Raw genomic sequence first — 15,520 nt, 5'->3', positions numbered from 1 at the left:
TCATCTTACAGTGGATAGGTGGGTCGTCATCTTGTGAACAGGTGGGTCATCTTGTGGGCAGGTGGGTCGTCATCTTGTGGGAAGGTGGGTCGTCATCTTGTAGGCAGGTGGGTCGTCATCTTGTGGGCAGGTGGGTCGTCATCTTATAGGCAGGTGGGTCGCCATCTATAGTGGCCAGATGGGTCGTCAACATGTGTTCGACAGGTGTATAGCCAGCGGGTCCACAGTAGGCTGACGTCTCACTACCCAGTTGTTTGGAAACACGAAGGAGCCTGTGGAAATAATTTCATTATTACATTTAAGTGAGAAGAAATGATAGCGTCAGTAATGAATAACTCGAGAAAATTGATAAACAATAATCTCATTTGGTCACACGACCGTAGCATCTCACATATCAACATATCAAATATTTCGTTCATTTAGAGCCTGGAAATTACAGTGGATTCTCTAGCTAAGTACTGTCGAGTGTTGACAACTCCATTCCAGGCAATCACAGCTGGAACAGAAACCGTATGAGGCAGGGGTGGGCAGTCTTTGTAAGTGTGCGTGCCAAAGTCTACCTGGAGGATATTCCGGAGATTAACGCCCCCGGTCCCCGACCAGGCTTTCCGGTGGATCAGGGCCTGATCAAGCCAGACTGCTACTGCTGGCCGCACGTAGTCCAACGTACGAACCACAGCCCGGCTGATCCGGCACCGACTTTTAAGTATCTGTCCAGCTCCCTCTTGAAGGCAGCCAGGGGCCTATTTGTGATTCCCCGGCCATATCTTTGATACAAAATCTCTGGAAATATATGGGGACTATTTCCCCGCTTTTCTTGGAACGGATACTTGATAAATGTCGCATTTCTTTTTTTTTTTTTTGAGATGAGACCAGAGGTTAGCATGCCGGAAAGAAGCTGTTGGCGTGCAAGGTTTGGCACGCGTGCTAAGGGTTGCCCACCCCTGGTATGGGGCCTCCAAAGAACCAATAAATCATTTAAGTTACTGGTAATACCTCAAAATAATACATTTATTTTCTGTAGAGCCAAGGACACAGATACATATTATATACGTACAAGGTGTACTAATGGGACTAGCCTCAGACCTACTCTAATACACTCCTATAACAACGTACTGGAATGAAAAATAAGGGAGAAACTGCTCAAACGAGATAAGAGCAAGGATACAGTACTCACTAAAAGAAGACACTATATTACACAAACAACCCGCACCTCCCCCAGTACTACTACTACCTTTTACCTCCACTACTACTACTACTATGCTGAGGTCAGTGGTCACCTGCGGTCATACCTGTCCTAAGCTCTTGGAGTTAGCGTGGGGTGTTACCAAACACCATGGCTTGTTGTAGTGTTTTAGAATCTCAGGTTAAAGTGTTGAAGGAGGTTCAACTTCTTCAGGAGAAAAATAGGAGGCTGAAGCTTCGCCTAGATGAGTGTGGGAGTGAGTGTGAGAAGGATTTAGCTGGTAAGGAGGAAATGGTCACTAGCAGTGATAGTGGCAGCCGCTTTAAGTGGCAAGGGGTTCACAGTTCAGGAAGAAGGAAGATAAGGAGGGTTAACAGAGAAGATGTGAAGGTAGGAAATCGATTCTCTGTTCTCCAAGACGAGTGTACTTCAGTGGTTAGTGAGGTTGAAGGTACCACTGATTCCCCTGCTAATCAATGTAAGAAAATTTTAATAGGAGATTATCAGGTAAGATATATGAACCATGTTTTTTGTAACAGAGACAGAAAGGTCAGACAGAGAGTGTGCCTTCCTGGAGCTGGTGTTGGTGACATAGTCAGCAGGTTGGATAATATGTCAGGTAATGGGAACAAGCCCATTATCTTAGTGCTGGAGGTAGTGACACTGGGAAGGGCAGGAGACAGGAACTGCTGGATAAGCACAGGTCAGCCATAGAAATAGTTAGGTCTAAGGGAGGGATCCCAGTCATATGTAGCATCTTGCCTAGAAAGGGAGTGGGCAATGAATGGATGTCTAGGGTAATTGATATAAATTGCTGGCTAGACAGGTACTGCAAGGAACTTGCACTCCCATTCATTGATAACTGGGAACTATTCTTTGGCAAACGTGATATGTATGCAAGGGATGGGGTTCATCTCTTTGGGGATGGAGTGGTTGCATAAGCCAATTCGATTGAGAGGGTAATTGATGACTTGTCTAGGAATTTAAACTGATAGATTATAGAGATATGAGTGTTTGTGGGAAACAATCAGGCTGCAGCATTAGGGTTAAAAACAGCAGTTATTACCGGGGTACCTCAGGGATATGTTTAAAAGACAATATTCAAAATAAAGTTGCTAGTAGCAAATCAATTGATCAACAAAGAGAAATAGCAGTGGGCAACGAGTGACTAGCTCCCTTAAGGTTTACTATACAAATAGTAGGAGTCTAAGAAATAAGATAAATGAGCTAGGATTACTTGCAAGTGTAGGTAATATAGATATTATTGGTATAACAGAGACTTGGTTCAACCTGAAAGATAGAGAAATGCCTTCTGAATGCAACATACAGGGTTATAAACTATTCCGCACTGATAAGGTCAAGAGCAAGGGTGGTGGAGTGGCGATGTGTGTCAGAGAAAATTTAAATTGTTGTCTTAGATATGATATAAGATTAGAAACATCGAACATAGAATCTGTTTGGCTACAATTTCTCGAGGGTCGTGACAAATTAATTTTGGGTGTGATTTATAGGCCTCCAAACCTTGATAGGGAGTGCAGTAAGCTGTTATGGGACGAAATTCATAAGGCATCTAGATATGAAAATGTTGTGATAATGGGAGATTTTAACTTTAGACAAATTAATTGGAACAATATGACAGGAAATCTTGATTCTAGTGACTTTCTTGATACGGTTCAGGATTGCTTTTTAGAACAGGTTGTGACAGAACCAACTAGAGGAAACAATCTGCTCGACTTGGTTCTTGCCAACAAAGAGTCACTAATTAATAATCTTGAGGTTAATGATGAGCTTGGGGAAAGTGATCACAAATCACTTAGTTTCAATATATCATGAATTACCCAGATAACTGCAATCAAATCTCTGTCCCAAATTTTCGCTTGGCGGACTTCATGGGACTGAAAAATTAACTGGGAGGGCTAAATTGGGATGTCGTGACTATGGGTCAGGTAGGTGATCTTGGTTGCCAATATGACATTTTTCAGAACATAGTTCTAGCTGTCCAGACAACTTTTGTCCGAGTAGGGAAATTAGATCTAACAAAAATTACCCCAAATGGATGAACAATAGATTAAAACATCTCATTGGTCAAAAGAGAGGCATATATAGGCGTATCAAAAGAAGGGATGGGCAGTTAAGAAATCAATATATTCAGTTAAAGAGAGAAATAAAGGAATAAGAAAGCAAAAAGGGATTATGAGGCTAAGGTCGAAAGGGATTCAAAGACTAACCCAAAAGGGTTCTTTCAGGTATACAGAAGTAAGATTAGGGACAAGATTGACCCACTTAAGAGTAACTCTGGTCAGATCACTGACAGTGATAAGGATATGTGTGAAATTCTCAATACTACCTACTTCCTCTCAGTTTTCACCCAGGAAAATACTAGCGATATTCCTGAAATAATAGATTATGTAGAACAGAATAATAAACTATGTACGATTGCGGTAACTAGTGACATGGTCCTGAGACAAATAGAGAAACTAAAACCTAACAAATCCCCAGGTCCTGATGAACTGTTTGCAAGGGTGTTAAAGGAATGTAAAGAGGAACTTAGCATACCTTTGGCTAATCTTTTTAACATATCACTACAAACTGGTATAGTGCCTGATAAGTGGAAAATGGCAAAGGTAATACCTATTTACAAGGCAGGTGACAGGTCCTTGGCTTTGAACTATAGACCAATAAGCCTTACCTTCATAGTGGGAAAATTTATGGAATCAATAATTGCAGAAGCAATTCGTAGCCATCTTGACAGGCACAGATTGATTAATGAATCTCAACACGGTTTTACAAAGGGGCGTTGCTGTCTTACGAATTTACTAACTTTTTTCACTAAGGTGTTTGAGGAGGTAGATCATGGTAATGAAGATGATATTGTGTATATGGACTTCAGTAAGGCTTTCGAAAGAGTTCCACATCAGAGGCTATTGAGGAAATTTAAGGCACACTGAATAGGAGGAGAAATTTTTTCCTGGGTAGAGGCATGGCTGCAAATAGGCAGCAGAGAGTTTGCATAAATGGGGAGAAATTAGAATGGGGGCATGTCACAAACGGTGTTCTTCAGGGGTCAGTGTTGGGCCCGTTGTTGTTCACAATTTACATAAACGACATAGATGAGAGAATAAATAGCGACATAAGCAAATTTGCTGATGACACCAAAACAGGCCGTACAAGTCATTCTAATGAGGACACTAGTGCACTCCAGGATGATTTGAAAAGACTGATGTAATGGTCGGAGAAGTGGCAGATACAGTTTAATATTGACAAATGCAAAGTTCTAAATGTTGGACAGGAAAATAACCATGCGACATATGAACTAAATAATGTAGATCTTAATACTACTGATTGCGAAAAGAATTTAGGAATTCTGGTTAGCAGTAATCTCAAACCAAGACAACAGTGCATTAGTGTTCGCAATAAAGCTAACAGAATTCTTGGCTTCATATCTAGAAGTATAAATAATAGAAGTCCTCAGGTTGTTCTTCAACTCTATATATCCTTGATTAGGCCTCATTTAGACTGCTGCACAGTTCTGGTCACCGTATTACAGAATGGATATAAATGCTCTGGAAAACGTACAGAGGAGGATGACAAAGATGATCCCATGTATCAGAAATCTTCCCTATGAGGATAGACTGAGGCCCTGAATCTGCACTCTCTCGAAAGGCGTAGAATTAGGGGGGATATGATTGAGGTGTATAAATGGAAAACAGGAATAAATAAAGAGGATGTAAATAGCGTGCTGAAAATTTCCAGCCAAGACAGGACTCGCAGCAATGGTTTCAAGTTGGAAAATTTCAGATTCAGGAAGGATATAGGAAAGCACTGGTTTGGTAATAGAGTTGTGGAAGAGTGGAACAAACTCCCGAGTACAGTTATTCAGGCTAAAACGTTGTGTAGTTTTAAAAATAGGTTAGATAAATACATGAGTGGGTGTGGGTGGGTGTGAGTTGGACCTGACTAGCTTGTGCTGCTGGGTCTGGTTCAGTGCTCCGTCCTTAAGTGAATATGACCTGACCAGACTAGGTGGGTCATTGGGCTAATCCGGGGGGGGGGAGGACATGGACCTGCTCCGCATGGGTCAGTAGGCCAGTTGCAGTGTTCCTTCTCTATGTTCTTATGTACTACTACTTCCACCTCCTGCCTATATATACCCCTCCCACTCTCCTTTTCGTTAGTGTAACTTTGTAAATAGTCCAAGTCGGACCAGAACGTCGTCGTAAGCTCCTCTCTTCTACGTGCGGGTTATTTGTGTATCGTTCCAGTCACGGTATTGTGACTTCATTTGTTATTTAAGACACTATACTGACATCACTGTAACACTGTCATCTTACCTTCACGTTTGCTTTCCCCAGACAAGTTATAGTTGTGCTGTTACAGGCTGAAGAATAACAGAAAAATAAATTAATATTTTTTATATATTATCATCAATGTATAATTAATTAAGCGTCAGGAATTGTGAAAAAGAGTTTATTATTATTATTATGATTATGATTATTATTATTATTATTATTATTATTATTATTATTATTATTAGTATTAATTATTATTATTTATTACTAAGTAGTTCTTTTTATGTTATGCTAATAGTTATGAATTAGTGACCAATACCTGTGTGTGTATGATGTATGTCTGTAGTGACCCATACATATGTGTGTATGATGTATGTCTGTAGTGACCCATACATGTGTGTGTATGATGTATGTCTGTAGTGACCCATACATGTGTGTGTATGATGTATGTCTGTAGTGACCCATACATGTGTGTGTATGATGTATGTCTGTAGTAACCCATACATGTGTGTGTATGATGTATGTCCGTTGTTATTCATACTCACCTTACGTAAGTATGATTAACTTACATCCAAGTATCACATATAAGTCTGAAATTAATGACCTGTGTGTGTGTGTGTGTGCGTGTGTGTGTGTGTGTGTGTGTGTGTGTGTGTGTAATGTGACTTTGTGGAGTTATTTGTCTGTGTAATACAGATGTTTGCCAGATAAAAATATAGGTTGAACATTAAAATGGTATAAAATACCGACAGGTTGTTAGGTAAGACACATATGCAACAGTTAGGTCCCTCTCAAATCCAGCCGTTCTCACTAGTAGAGAACGGCTGGATTTGAGAGGGACCTGACCTCCCAACATCTGAGTTCTTACCTCTTCTAGTGACCTACGTCTCACCTCTTGGCGCTATATAAGGCTCCATCCTGTCACTTCCTCTCCATATTGTTTCATACTATGGAACAAAGCTCTTCTCCAGACTGAGGGACTGACCACCTCAAAACTTTAAAGGTGATGGACTGATTACATCGTCTTCAAGTATCTTCTGCTTTTATCAACTTTTCTGTACTCGACTGAAGAAGCCTACTGTGTAGGCGAAACGTTTCGAAATAAAGATACCTAACTGTTGCATATGTGTCTTACCTAAAAATATAGGTGTTACCCACCTGTGTATTCGGTAAAGATGTTGAAGGAACTCACCTGGGAGTGTTACACAGTCATTGATGACACTTTGACTCAAAGTCAAGTTGCCCACGCATTGTTTACAAGTTGTAACGTTGTTGCATAGTTTTTCTGCAATATATAATGTGTTAGTATCAACAAATTTTTTTTACAGGTCAACATCAAACGTAAATGTATCACAATAAGTGTTAAAACTGTTACCATATCTCAGTGTTACATCAATGTGTTACTGTAACACAGAGTGGTAATGCCAAGTAACACTGAACTGCACTATGTGATAGTACCAAGTGTTATAGTGAATATTAAAAGGCACAATACTGTGGAACAATACACAAGTTACTCGAAAAGTGACATTGAAATTGATGACGCCATTTTGGTCACGGAAGCGCTAGGGAAAGGAATCCAGAATATATACGAGCGGAGAGCGAGGGACGGGAGAGGTAGAACGGGAGTAGGGAGTAGTAATGTAGTAGTAGTGGAATGGTAATAAAAGTAGCAATAAGAATGTAGAAACAGTAGTAGTAGTAGTAGTAGAAGTTGCAGCAACAGCAGAGGAGGTAATGTGAGGAACAAGAGACCAAAGGTACAGGAGAGCTAATGGCTCATGAGGGTAAGACAAAAAAAACCTGCAGGTCAAAAACCCCAAAGAACACAAGTAAAAAGCAAAACAGGCAATGAAATTATAGAAAAGGTGAAAAGTTGATCAGACCCTGATCCACCATGAGGCCTGGTCTCAGACCGAGCCGCGTTAACCTCCGGTAGTCTCTCCAGGTAAACTCCAGGAGGAGGAAATGAAGATCAGATCAAGTCACGAGTGTTCTGAAGTTTGGAGCATTTGATAATGTAATGAGAAAGGAAGACGTGCAGAGACAAAGCTAGAAATTCAAATTAAGAAAGTTGTGTATGAGGGATGTTTCAAGAAGACGGCGTCTGTGAAAGTTAGAAAGATAAACAGCTTTAGCAAAGGACCAGTTAATAGGATGACTGTGATCTCTAACATGACTGGAAAGATCACTGTCAGTTTAGGCAAGTCTAATACTTGTTCCTTTTAAGTGTGAGAGAAAGTGAGCGGCCAGGTTCTCCAAAGCATTGGAGTGGAGAAGGGAAGCAGGAGATGGAGTAGACTCCAGAAACATTATTGAACATAAGAACGAAGGAACACTGCAGCAGGCCTACTGGCCCATGCGAGGCAGGTCCAAGTCTCCTACCGGCTTAAGCCAATGCACCCAACCTAGTCAGGTCAGGTCACCTTGACTTAAGGGAGGAACACGGCAACCGACCTGGTAGCACAAGCTAATCAGGCCCAACTCACACCCACCCACACCCACTCATGTATTTATCCAACCTATTTTTAAAGCTACACTACGTTCTGGCCTCTATAACTGTACTTGGGAGTTTGTTCCACTCATCCACAACTCTATTACCAAACCAGTACTTTCCTATATCCTTCCTGAATCTGAATTTTTCTAACTTAAAACCATTGCTGCGAGTCCTGTCTAGGCTAGATATTTTCAGCACACTATTTACATCCCCTTTATTTATTCCTGTCTTCCATTTATACACCTCAATCATATCCCCCCTAATTCTACGGGAGTGTTCTTGTGTTTACTTAGAGTACCTCCACTACCACTACTGTTTCTTCACTTATACTCTACTATCTGCTGCCATTGTCTCTACCACTATTGTCTTCTTATTGGCACCTCTGTCTCTGTTGCACCACTGCTACGTCTACTACTACTAACTACAACTACTAATACCACTATTACTAATACTACCCCCACTACTACTACTAACTACCACTACTGCTACTACTAACTACAACCACTACTACTATCACACTATCACCACTACTACTACCACTACTACAACCACTATTACTACTACTACCATTATTACTACTACTACCACCACTACTGCTACTGCTACAACTAACTACAACAACTACTACTACTATCACTACTACTAACTACCACTACTACTAATACCACTACTACTAAAAACCACTACTACTATCAATACTAAAACTAACTACCACTACTACTACTAACTACCACTACTACCACTATGAATAATCCTTCTTCTCGTTCCTGCTTTCCCTCCTCTGATATGTTGTGGCTCATTCTGCTCTTCTCTCACTACTTCATGGTTTAAGTCGGTCCCAAACATCGTTATAAGTCTCAGTCTTGTGTTTATGGGTTATATGTGAGAGGTATTGTTGTACCACACTCTCTGCTAACACCAAGTGTTGCTATAACATAGTGTGCTAACACCAAGTGTTGCTATGACACAGTGTGCTAACACCAAGTGTTGCTATGACACAGTGTGCTAACACCAAGTGTTATTGTATCACACTGTGTGCTAGCAGTGTGATACAGTAACACTTGCTGCTAGCACACAGTGTGATACAGTAACACTTGCTGCTAGCACACAGTGTGATACAGGAACACTTGCTGCTAGCACACAGTGTGATACAGGAACACTTGCTGCTAGCACACAGTGTGATACAGGAACACTTGCTGCTAGCACACAGTGTGATACAGGAACACTTGCTGCTAGCACACAGTGTGATACAGGAACACTTGCTGCTAGCACACAGTGTGATACAGGAACACTTGCTGCTAGCACACAGTGTGATACAGGAACACTTGCTGCTAGCACACAGTGTGATACAGGAACACTTGCTGCTAGCACACAGTGTTATTGTATCACACTGTGTTAGCACCATGTGTTAATGTGGCGCACCATATGCTTACACCTAGTATCAAGACACTGCGCTATCACTGATAACACCACGTGTTACTGATTGACTATGTGTTACACCACGTGTTTGTTGCACACCTTGTGTTGAGAGTACGCTGAGGTCAGTGGTCACGTGCGGTCATACCTGTCCTAAGCTCTTGGGAGTTAGCGTGGGCTGTTACCAAGCACCATGACTTGTTGTAGTGTTTTACAATCTCAGGTTCAAGTGTTGAAGAAGGAGATTCTACTTCTTCAGGAGGAAAATAAGAGGCTGAAGCGTCGCATAGATGAGTGTGGGAGTGAGTGTGAGAAGGTTTTAGCTGGTAAGGAGGAAATGGTCACCAGCAGTGATAGTGACAGCCGCTCTAAGTGGCAAGTGGTTCACAGTTCAGGAAGAAGGAAGATGAGAGTTAATAGAGAAGATGGGAAGGTAGGAAGTCGATTCTCTGTTCTCCAAGACGAGTGTATTTCAGTGGTTAGTGAGGTTGAAGGTACCACTGATTCCCCTGCTAATCAAGGTAAGAATATTTTAAACGGCGATTCTCAGGTAAGATATATGGACCGTGCATTTTGTAACGGGGACAGAAAGGTCAGAGGGAGAGTGTGTCTTCCTGGGGCTGGTGTTGGTGACATAGTCAGCAGGTTGGATAATATTATGTCAGGTAATGAGAACAAGCCCATTATCTGTCTTAGTGCTGGGGGTAATGACATTTGGAAGGGCAGGAGAGAGGAGCTACTGGTTAAGTACAGGTCAGCCATAGAAGTAGTTAGATCTAAGGGAGGGATCCCAGTCATATGTAGCATCTTGCCTAGAAAGGGAGTGGGCAATGAATGGGTGTTTAGGGCAATTGGTATAAATTGCTGGCTAGACAGGTACTGCAAGGGACTTGCAATCCCATTCATTGATAACTGGGAACTATTCTTTGGCAAACGTGATATGTATGCAAGGGATGGGGTTCATCTCTGGGGATGGAGTGGTTGCATTAGCCAATTCAATTGAGAGGGTAATTGATGACTTGTCTACGAATTTAAACTGATAGATTATAGAGGTATGAGTGTTTGTGGGAAACAATCAGGCTGCAGCATTAGGGTTAAAAACAGCAGTTATTACCGGGATACCTCAGGGATATGTTTAAAAGACAATATTCAAAATAAAGTTGCTAGTAATGGCAAATCAATTGATCAACAAACAAAGAGAGATAGTAGAAGGCAACGAGTGACTAGCTCCCTTAAGGTTTATTATACAAATAGTAGGAAATAAGATAGATGAGCTAAGATTACTTGCAAGTGTAGGTAATATAGGTATTATTGGTATAACAGAGACCTGGTTCAACCTGAAAGATAGAGAAATGCCTTCTGAATGCAACATACAGGCTTATAAACTATTCCACACTGATAAGGTCAACAGGAAGGGTGGTGGAGTGGCGATGTATGTCATAGAAAATTTAAATTGTTGTCTTAGACATGATATAAGATTAGAAACATCGAACACAGAATCTGTTTAGCTACAATTTCTCGAGGGACAAGACAAATTAATTTTGGATGTGATTTATAGGCCCCCAAACCTTGAAAGGGAGGTCAGTAAGCTGTTATGGGACGAAATTCATAAGGCATCTAGATATGAAAATGTTGTGATAATGGGAGATTTTAACTTTAGACAAATTGATTGGAACAATATGACAGGAAATCTTGAGTCTAGTGACTTTCTTGATACGGTTCAGGATTGCTTTTTAGAACAGGTTGTGACAGAACCAACTAGAGGAAACAATCTGCTTGACTTGGTTCTTGCCAACAAAGATTCACTATTTAATAATCTTGAGGTTAATGATGAGCTTGGGGAAAGTGATCACAAATCACTTAGTTTTAATATATCATGGAATTACCCAGATAACTGCAATCAAATCTCTGTCCCAGATTTTTGTTTGGCCGACTTCATGGGACTGAAAACTTACCTGGGTGGGCTAAATTGGGATGTCCTGACTATGGGTCAGGTAGGTGATCTTGGTTGGCAATATGACGTTTTTCAGAACATAGTTCTAGCTGCCCAGACAACTTTTGTTCCGAGTAGGGAAATTAGATCTAACAAAAATGATTCCAAATGGATGAACAATAGATTAAAACATCTAATTGGTCAAAAGAGAGGCATATATAGGAGTATCAAAAGAGGGGATGGGCAGTTAAGAAATCAAAATATTCAATTAAAGAGAGAAATAAAGAAAGGAATAAGAAAAGCAAAAAGGGATTATGAGGCTACGGTCGCAAGGGATTCAAAGACTAACCCAAAAGGGTTCTTTCAGGTATACAGAAGTAAGATTAGGGACAAGATTGGCCCACTTAAGAGTAACTCTGGTCAGATCACTGACAGTGATAAGGATATGTGTGAAATTCTAAATACCACCTACTTCCTCTCATTGTTCACCCAGGAAAATACTAGCGATATTCCTGAAATAATAGATTATGTAGAAAAGGATGATAATAAACTATGTACGACTGCGGTAATTAGTGACATGGTCCTCAGACAAATAGAGAAACTAGAACCTAACAAATCCCCAGGTCCTGATGAACTGTTTTCAAGGGTGTTAAAGGAATGTAAAGAGGAACTTATCTAATCTTTTTAACATATCACTACAAACTGGCATAGTGCCTGATAAGTGGAAAATGGCAAATGTAATACCTATTTACAAGGCAGGTGACAGGTCCTTGGCTTCGAACTATAGACCAATAAGCCTTACCTCCATAGTGGGAAAATTTATGGAATCAATAATTGCCGAAGCAATTCGTAGCCATCTTGACAGGCACAGATTGATTAATGAATCTCAACACAGTTTTACAAAGGGGCGTTGCTGTCTTGCGAATTTACTAACTTTTTTCACTAAGGTGTTTGAGGAGGTAGATCATGGTAATGAATATGATATTGTGTATATGGACTTCTGTAAGGCTTTCGATAGAGTTCCACATCAGAGGCTATTGAGGAAACTCAAGGCACACACGGAATAGGAGGAGAAATTTTTTCCTGGGTAGAGGCATTGCTGACAAATAGTCAGCAGAGAGTTTGCAAAAATGGGGAGAAATCAGAATGGGGGCATGTCACAAGCGGTGTTCCTCAGGTGTCAGTGTTGGGCCCGTTGTTGTTCACAATTTACATAAACTACATAGATGAGGGCATAAATAGCGACATAAGCAAATTTGCTGATGACACCAAAATAGGCCGTCCAGTTCATTCTAAGGAGGACACTAGAGCACTCCAGGATGATTTGAATAGACTGATGCAATGGTCGGAGAAGTGGCAGATGCAGTTTATTATTGACAAATGCAAAGTTCTAAATGTTGGACATGTAATTAACCATGCCACATATAAACTAAATAATGTGGATCTTAATACTTCTGATTGCGAAAAGGATTTAGGAGTTCTGGTTAGCAGTAACCTAAAACCAAGACAACAGTGCATTAGTGTTCGCAATAAAGCTAACAGAATTCTTGGCTTCATATCTAGAAGTATAAATAATAGAAGTCCTCAGGTTGTTCTTCAACTCTATATATCCTTGGTTAGGCCTCATTTAGACTATGCTGCTCAGTTCTGGTCACCGTATTACAGAATGGATATAAATGCTCTGGAAAACGTACAGACGAGGATGACAAAAATGATCCTATGTTTCAGAAATCTTGTGATGAATGGTTTGGAAAACCGACAAGTTGAAGATTGAGACACTTAAGCAGCATATGGGAATCTTTATTCAGGAAACGTTTCGCCACACAGTGGCTTCATCAGTCCAATACAAAGAGGAAGGCGTAAGGAGAGGAGGAGTGTGAGGTAATCAGTCCCTCAGCCTGGAGTCGATGTGTTCAGTCCATCAATCTTGTAGAATGTACAGCATAGGGCCGTAGACGTTACCTTGTCGGTTTTCCAAACCATTCATCATAACTGTCAGACACTGCAGCATCATAGGATCTTGTTACAAAGAATTCTTCAACACTTGTTCAACCTATGGACGAAGACCTACTTCGACTAGTGGATGGTACCACTATGACCCTGCCTCCACCTGCTTCACCTCACCTCACTACAGTATATAAGCCACGTCTACGGCCCTATGCTGTACATTCTACAAGATTGATGGACTGAACACATCGACTCCAGGCTGAGGGACTGATTACCTCACACTCCTCCTCTCCTTACGCCTTCCTCTTTGTATTGGACTGATGAAGCCACTGTGTGGCGAAACGTTTCCTGAATAAAGATTCCCATATGCTGCATAAGTGTCTCAATCTTCATCAGAAATCTTCCCTATGAGGATAGACTGAGGGTCCTGAATCTGCACTCTTCGACTAGTGGATGGTACCACTATGACCCCGCCTCCACCTGCTTCACCTCACCTCACTACAGTATATAAGCCACGTCTACGGCCCTATGCTGTACATTCTACAAGATTGATGGACTGAACACATCGACTCCAGGCTGAGGGACTGATTACCTCACACTCCTCCTCTCCTTACGCCTTCCTCTTTGTATTGGACTGATGAAGCCACTGTGTGGCGAAACGTTTCCTGAATAAAGATTCCCATATGCTGCATAAGTGTCTCAATCTTCATCAGAAATCTTCCCTATGAGGATAGACTGAGGGTCCTGAATCTGCACTCTTCGACTAGTGGATGGTACCACTATGACCCCGCCTCCACCTGCTTCACCTCACCTCACTACAGTATATAAGCCACGTCTACGGCCCTATGCTGTACATTCTACAAGATTGATGGACTGAACACATCGACTCCAGGCTGAGGGACTGATTACCTCACACTCCTCCTCTCCTTACGCCTTCCTCTTTGTATTGGACTGATGAAGCCACTGTGTGGCGAAACGTTTCCTGAATAAAGATTCCCATATGCTGCATAAGTGTCTCAATCTTCATCAGAAATCTTCCCTATGAGGATAGACTGAGGGTCCTGAATCTGCACTCTCTCGAAAGGCGTAGAATTAGGGGGGATATGAGCGAGGTGTATAAATGGAAAACAGGAATAAATAAAGGGGATGTAAATAGAGTGCTGAAAATTCCCAGTCAAGACAGGACTCGCAGCAATGGTTTCAAGTTGGAAAAATTCAGATTCAGAAAGGATATAGGAAAGCACTGGTTTGGTAATAGAGTTGTGGATGAGTGGAACAAACTCCCGAGTACAGTTATTCAAGCTAAAACGTTGTGTACTTTTAAAAATAGGTTAGATAAATACATGAGTGGGTGTGAGTGGGTGTGAGTTGGACCTGACTAGCTTGTGCTGCTGGGTCTGGTGCGGTGCTCCATCCTTGAATGGAGATGATCAGACTGGATGGGTCATTGGGCTTATCCGGGGGGGGGGGTCATTGGTCTAATCCGTGGGGGGGACATGGACCTGCTCCACATGGGTCAGTAGGCCTGTTGCAGTGTTCCTTCTTTCTTATGTTCTTATTTTCTTAACACACCATGTGCTTACACCTAGTATCAAAACACTGCGCCAACACCGATAACACCAGGTGTTACTGAGTGACATGTGTTACACCACGTGTTTGTTGCACACCTTGTGCTGAGAGTGTTAATGTAACACACGGTGTGCTAATGTTAAATATAACATTTTACACTGTATGGCCGACATTTATCAATGAGTGGTCACAGTGGTGGCTCATGCTAACCTTCCTATGGTGTAGAAATATACCTAGTTGGATGACTCTTATTGTGGCTAGCTGGTCCAGTGGACAGGAGTTTTATGACTCTCACCGCAAGTTCAATCCCCGTCCGTGGTATGGTTTGTTTGGAATTATGTCATTACCATTATCACACTGTGTACTAGTACCAAGTAATACCACTGAGATTAATAACTACAAGGTTACAACACTGTGTACTAGTACCAATACCACTGAGCTTAATAAATACAAGGTTACAACACTGTGTACTAGTACCAAGTAATACCACTGAGATTAATAACTACAAGGTTACAACACTGTGTACTAGTACCAAGTAATACCACTGAGCTTAATAACTACAAGGTTACAACACTGTGTACTAGTACCAAGTAATACCACTGAGATTAATAACTACAAGGTTACAACACTGTGTACTAGTACCAATACCACAGAGCTTAATAACTAGAATGGCCGCAACACTGTGT

General features: G+C 41.3%; 1 protein-coding gene across 1 annotated transcript in view; it reads right to left on the bottom strand.

Moving 5' to 3' along the window:
* Positions 1-242: 242 nt before the first annotated feature.
* The window catches only part of LOC128703525 (mucin-21-like), a 35,352-nt gene continuing 20,074 nt past the window's right edge, over positions 243-15,520 (bottom strand). The window contains exons 4-6 of the mRNA XM_070104705.1: positions 6,668-6,760; positions 5,518-5,564; positions 243-272 (exon numbers count right to left, since the gene is read on the bottom strand). Coding sequence (XP_069960806.1) covers positions 243-272; positions 5,518-5,564; positions 6,668-6,760 — 170 coding nt within the window. The remainder of the gene's footprint in view (positions 273-5,517; positions 5,565-6,667; positions 6,761-15,520) is intronic.

Source organism: Cherax quadricarinatus, chromosome 93 (assembly GCF_038502225.1).
Source record: "Cherax quadricarinatus isolate ZL_2023a chromosome 93, ASM3850222v1, whole genome shotgun sequence".
Taxonomy (NCBI): domain Eukaryota; kingdom Metazoa; phylum Arthropoda; class Malacostraca; order Decapoda; family Parastacidae; genus Cherax; species Cherax quadricarinatus.
Note: the sequence above shows the minus strand (reverse complement) of the source record. Positions and strands in the feature narration are given on the sequence as shown.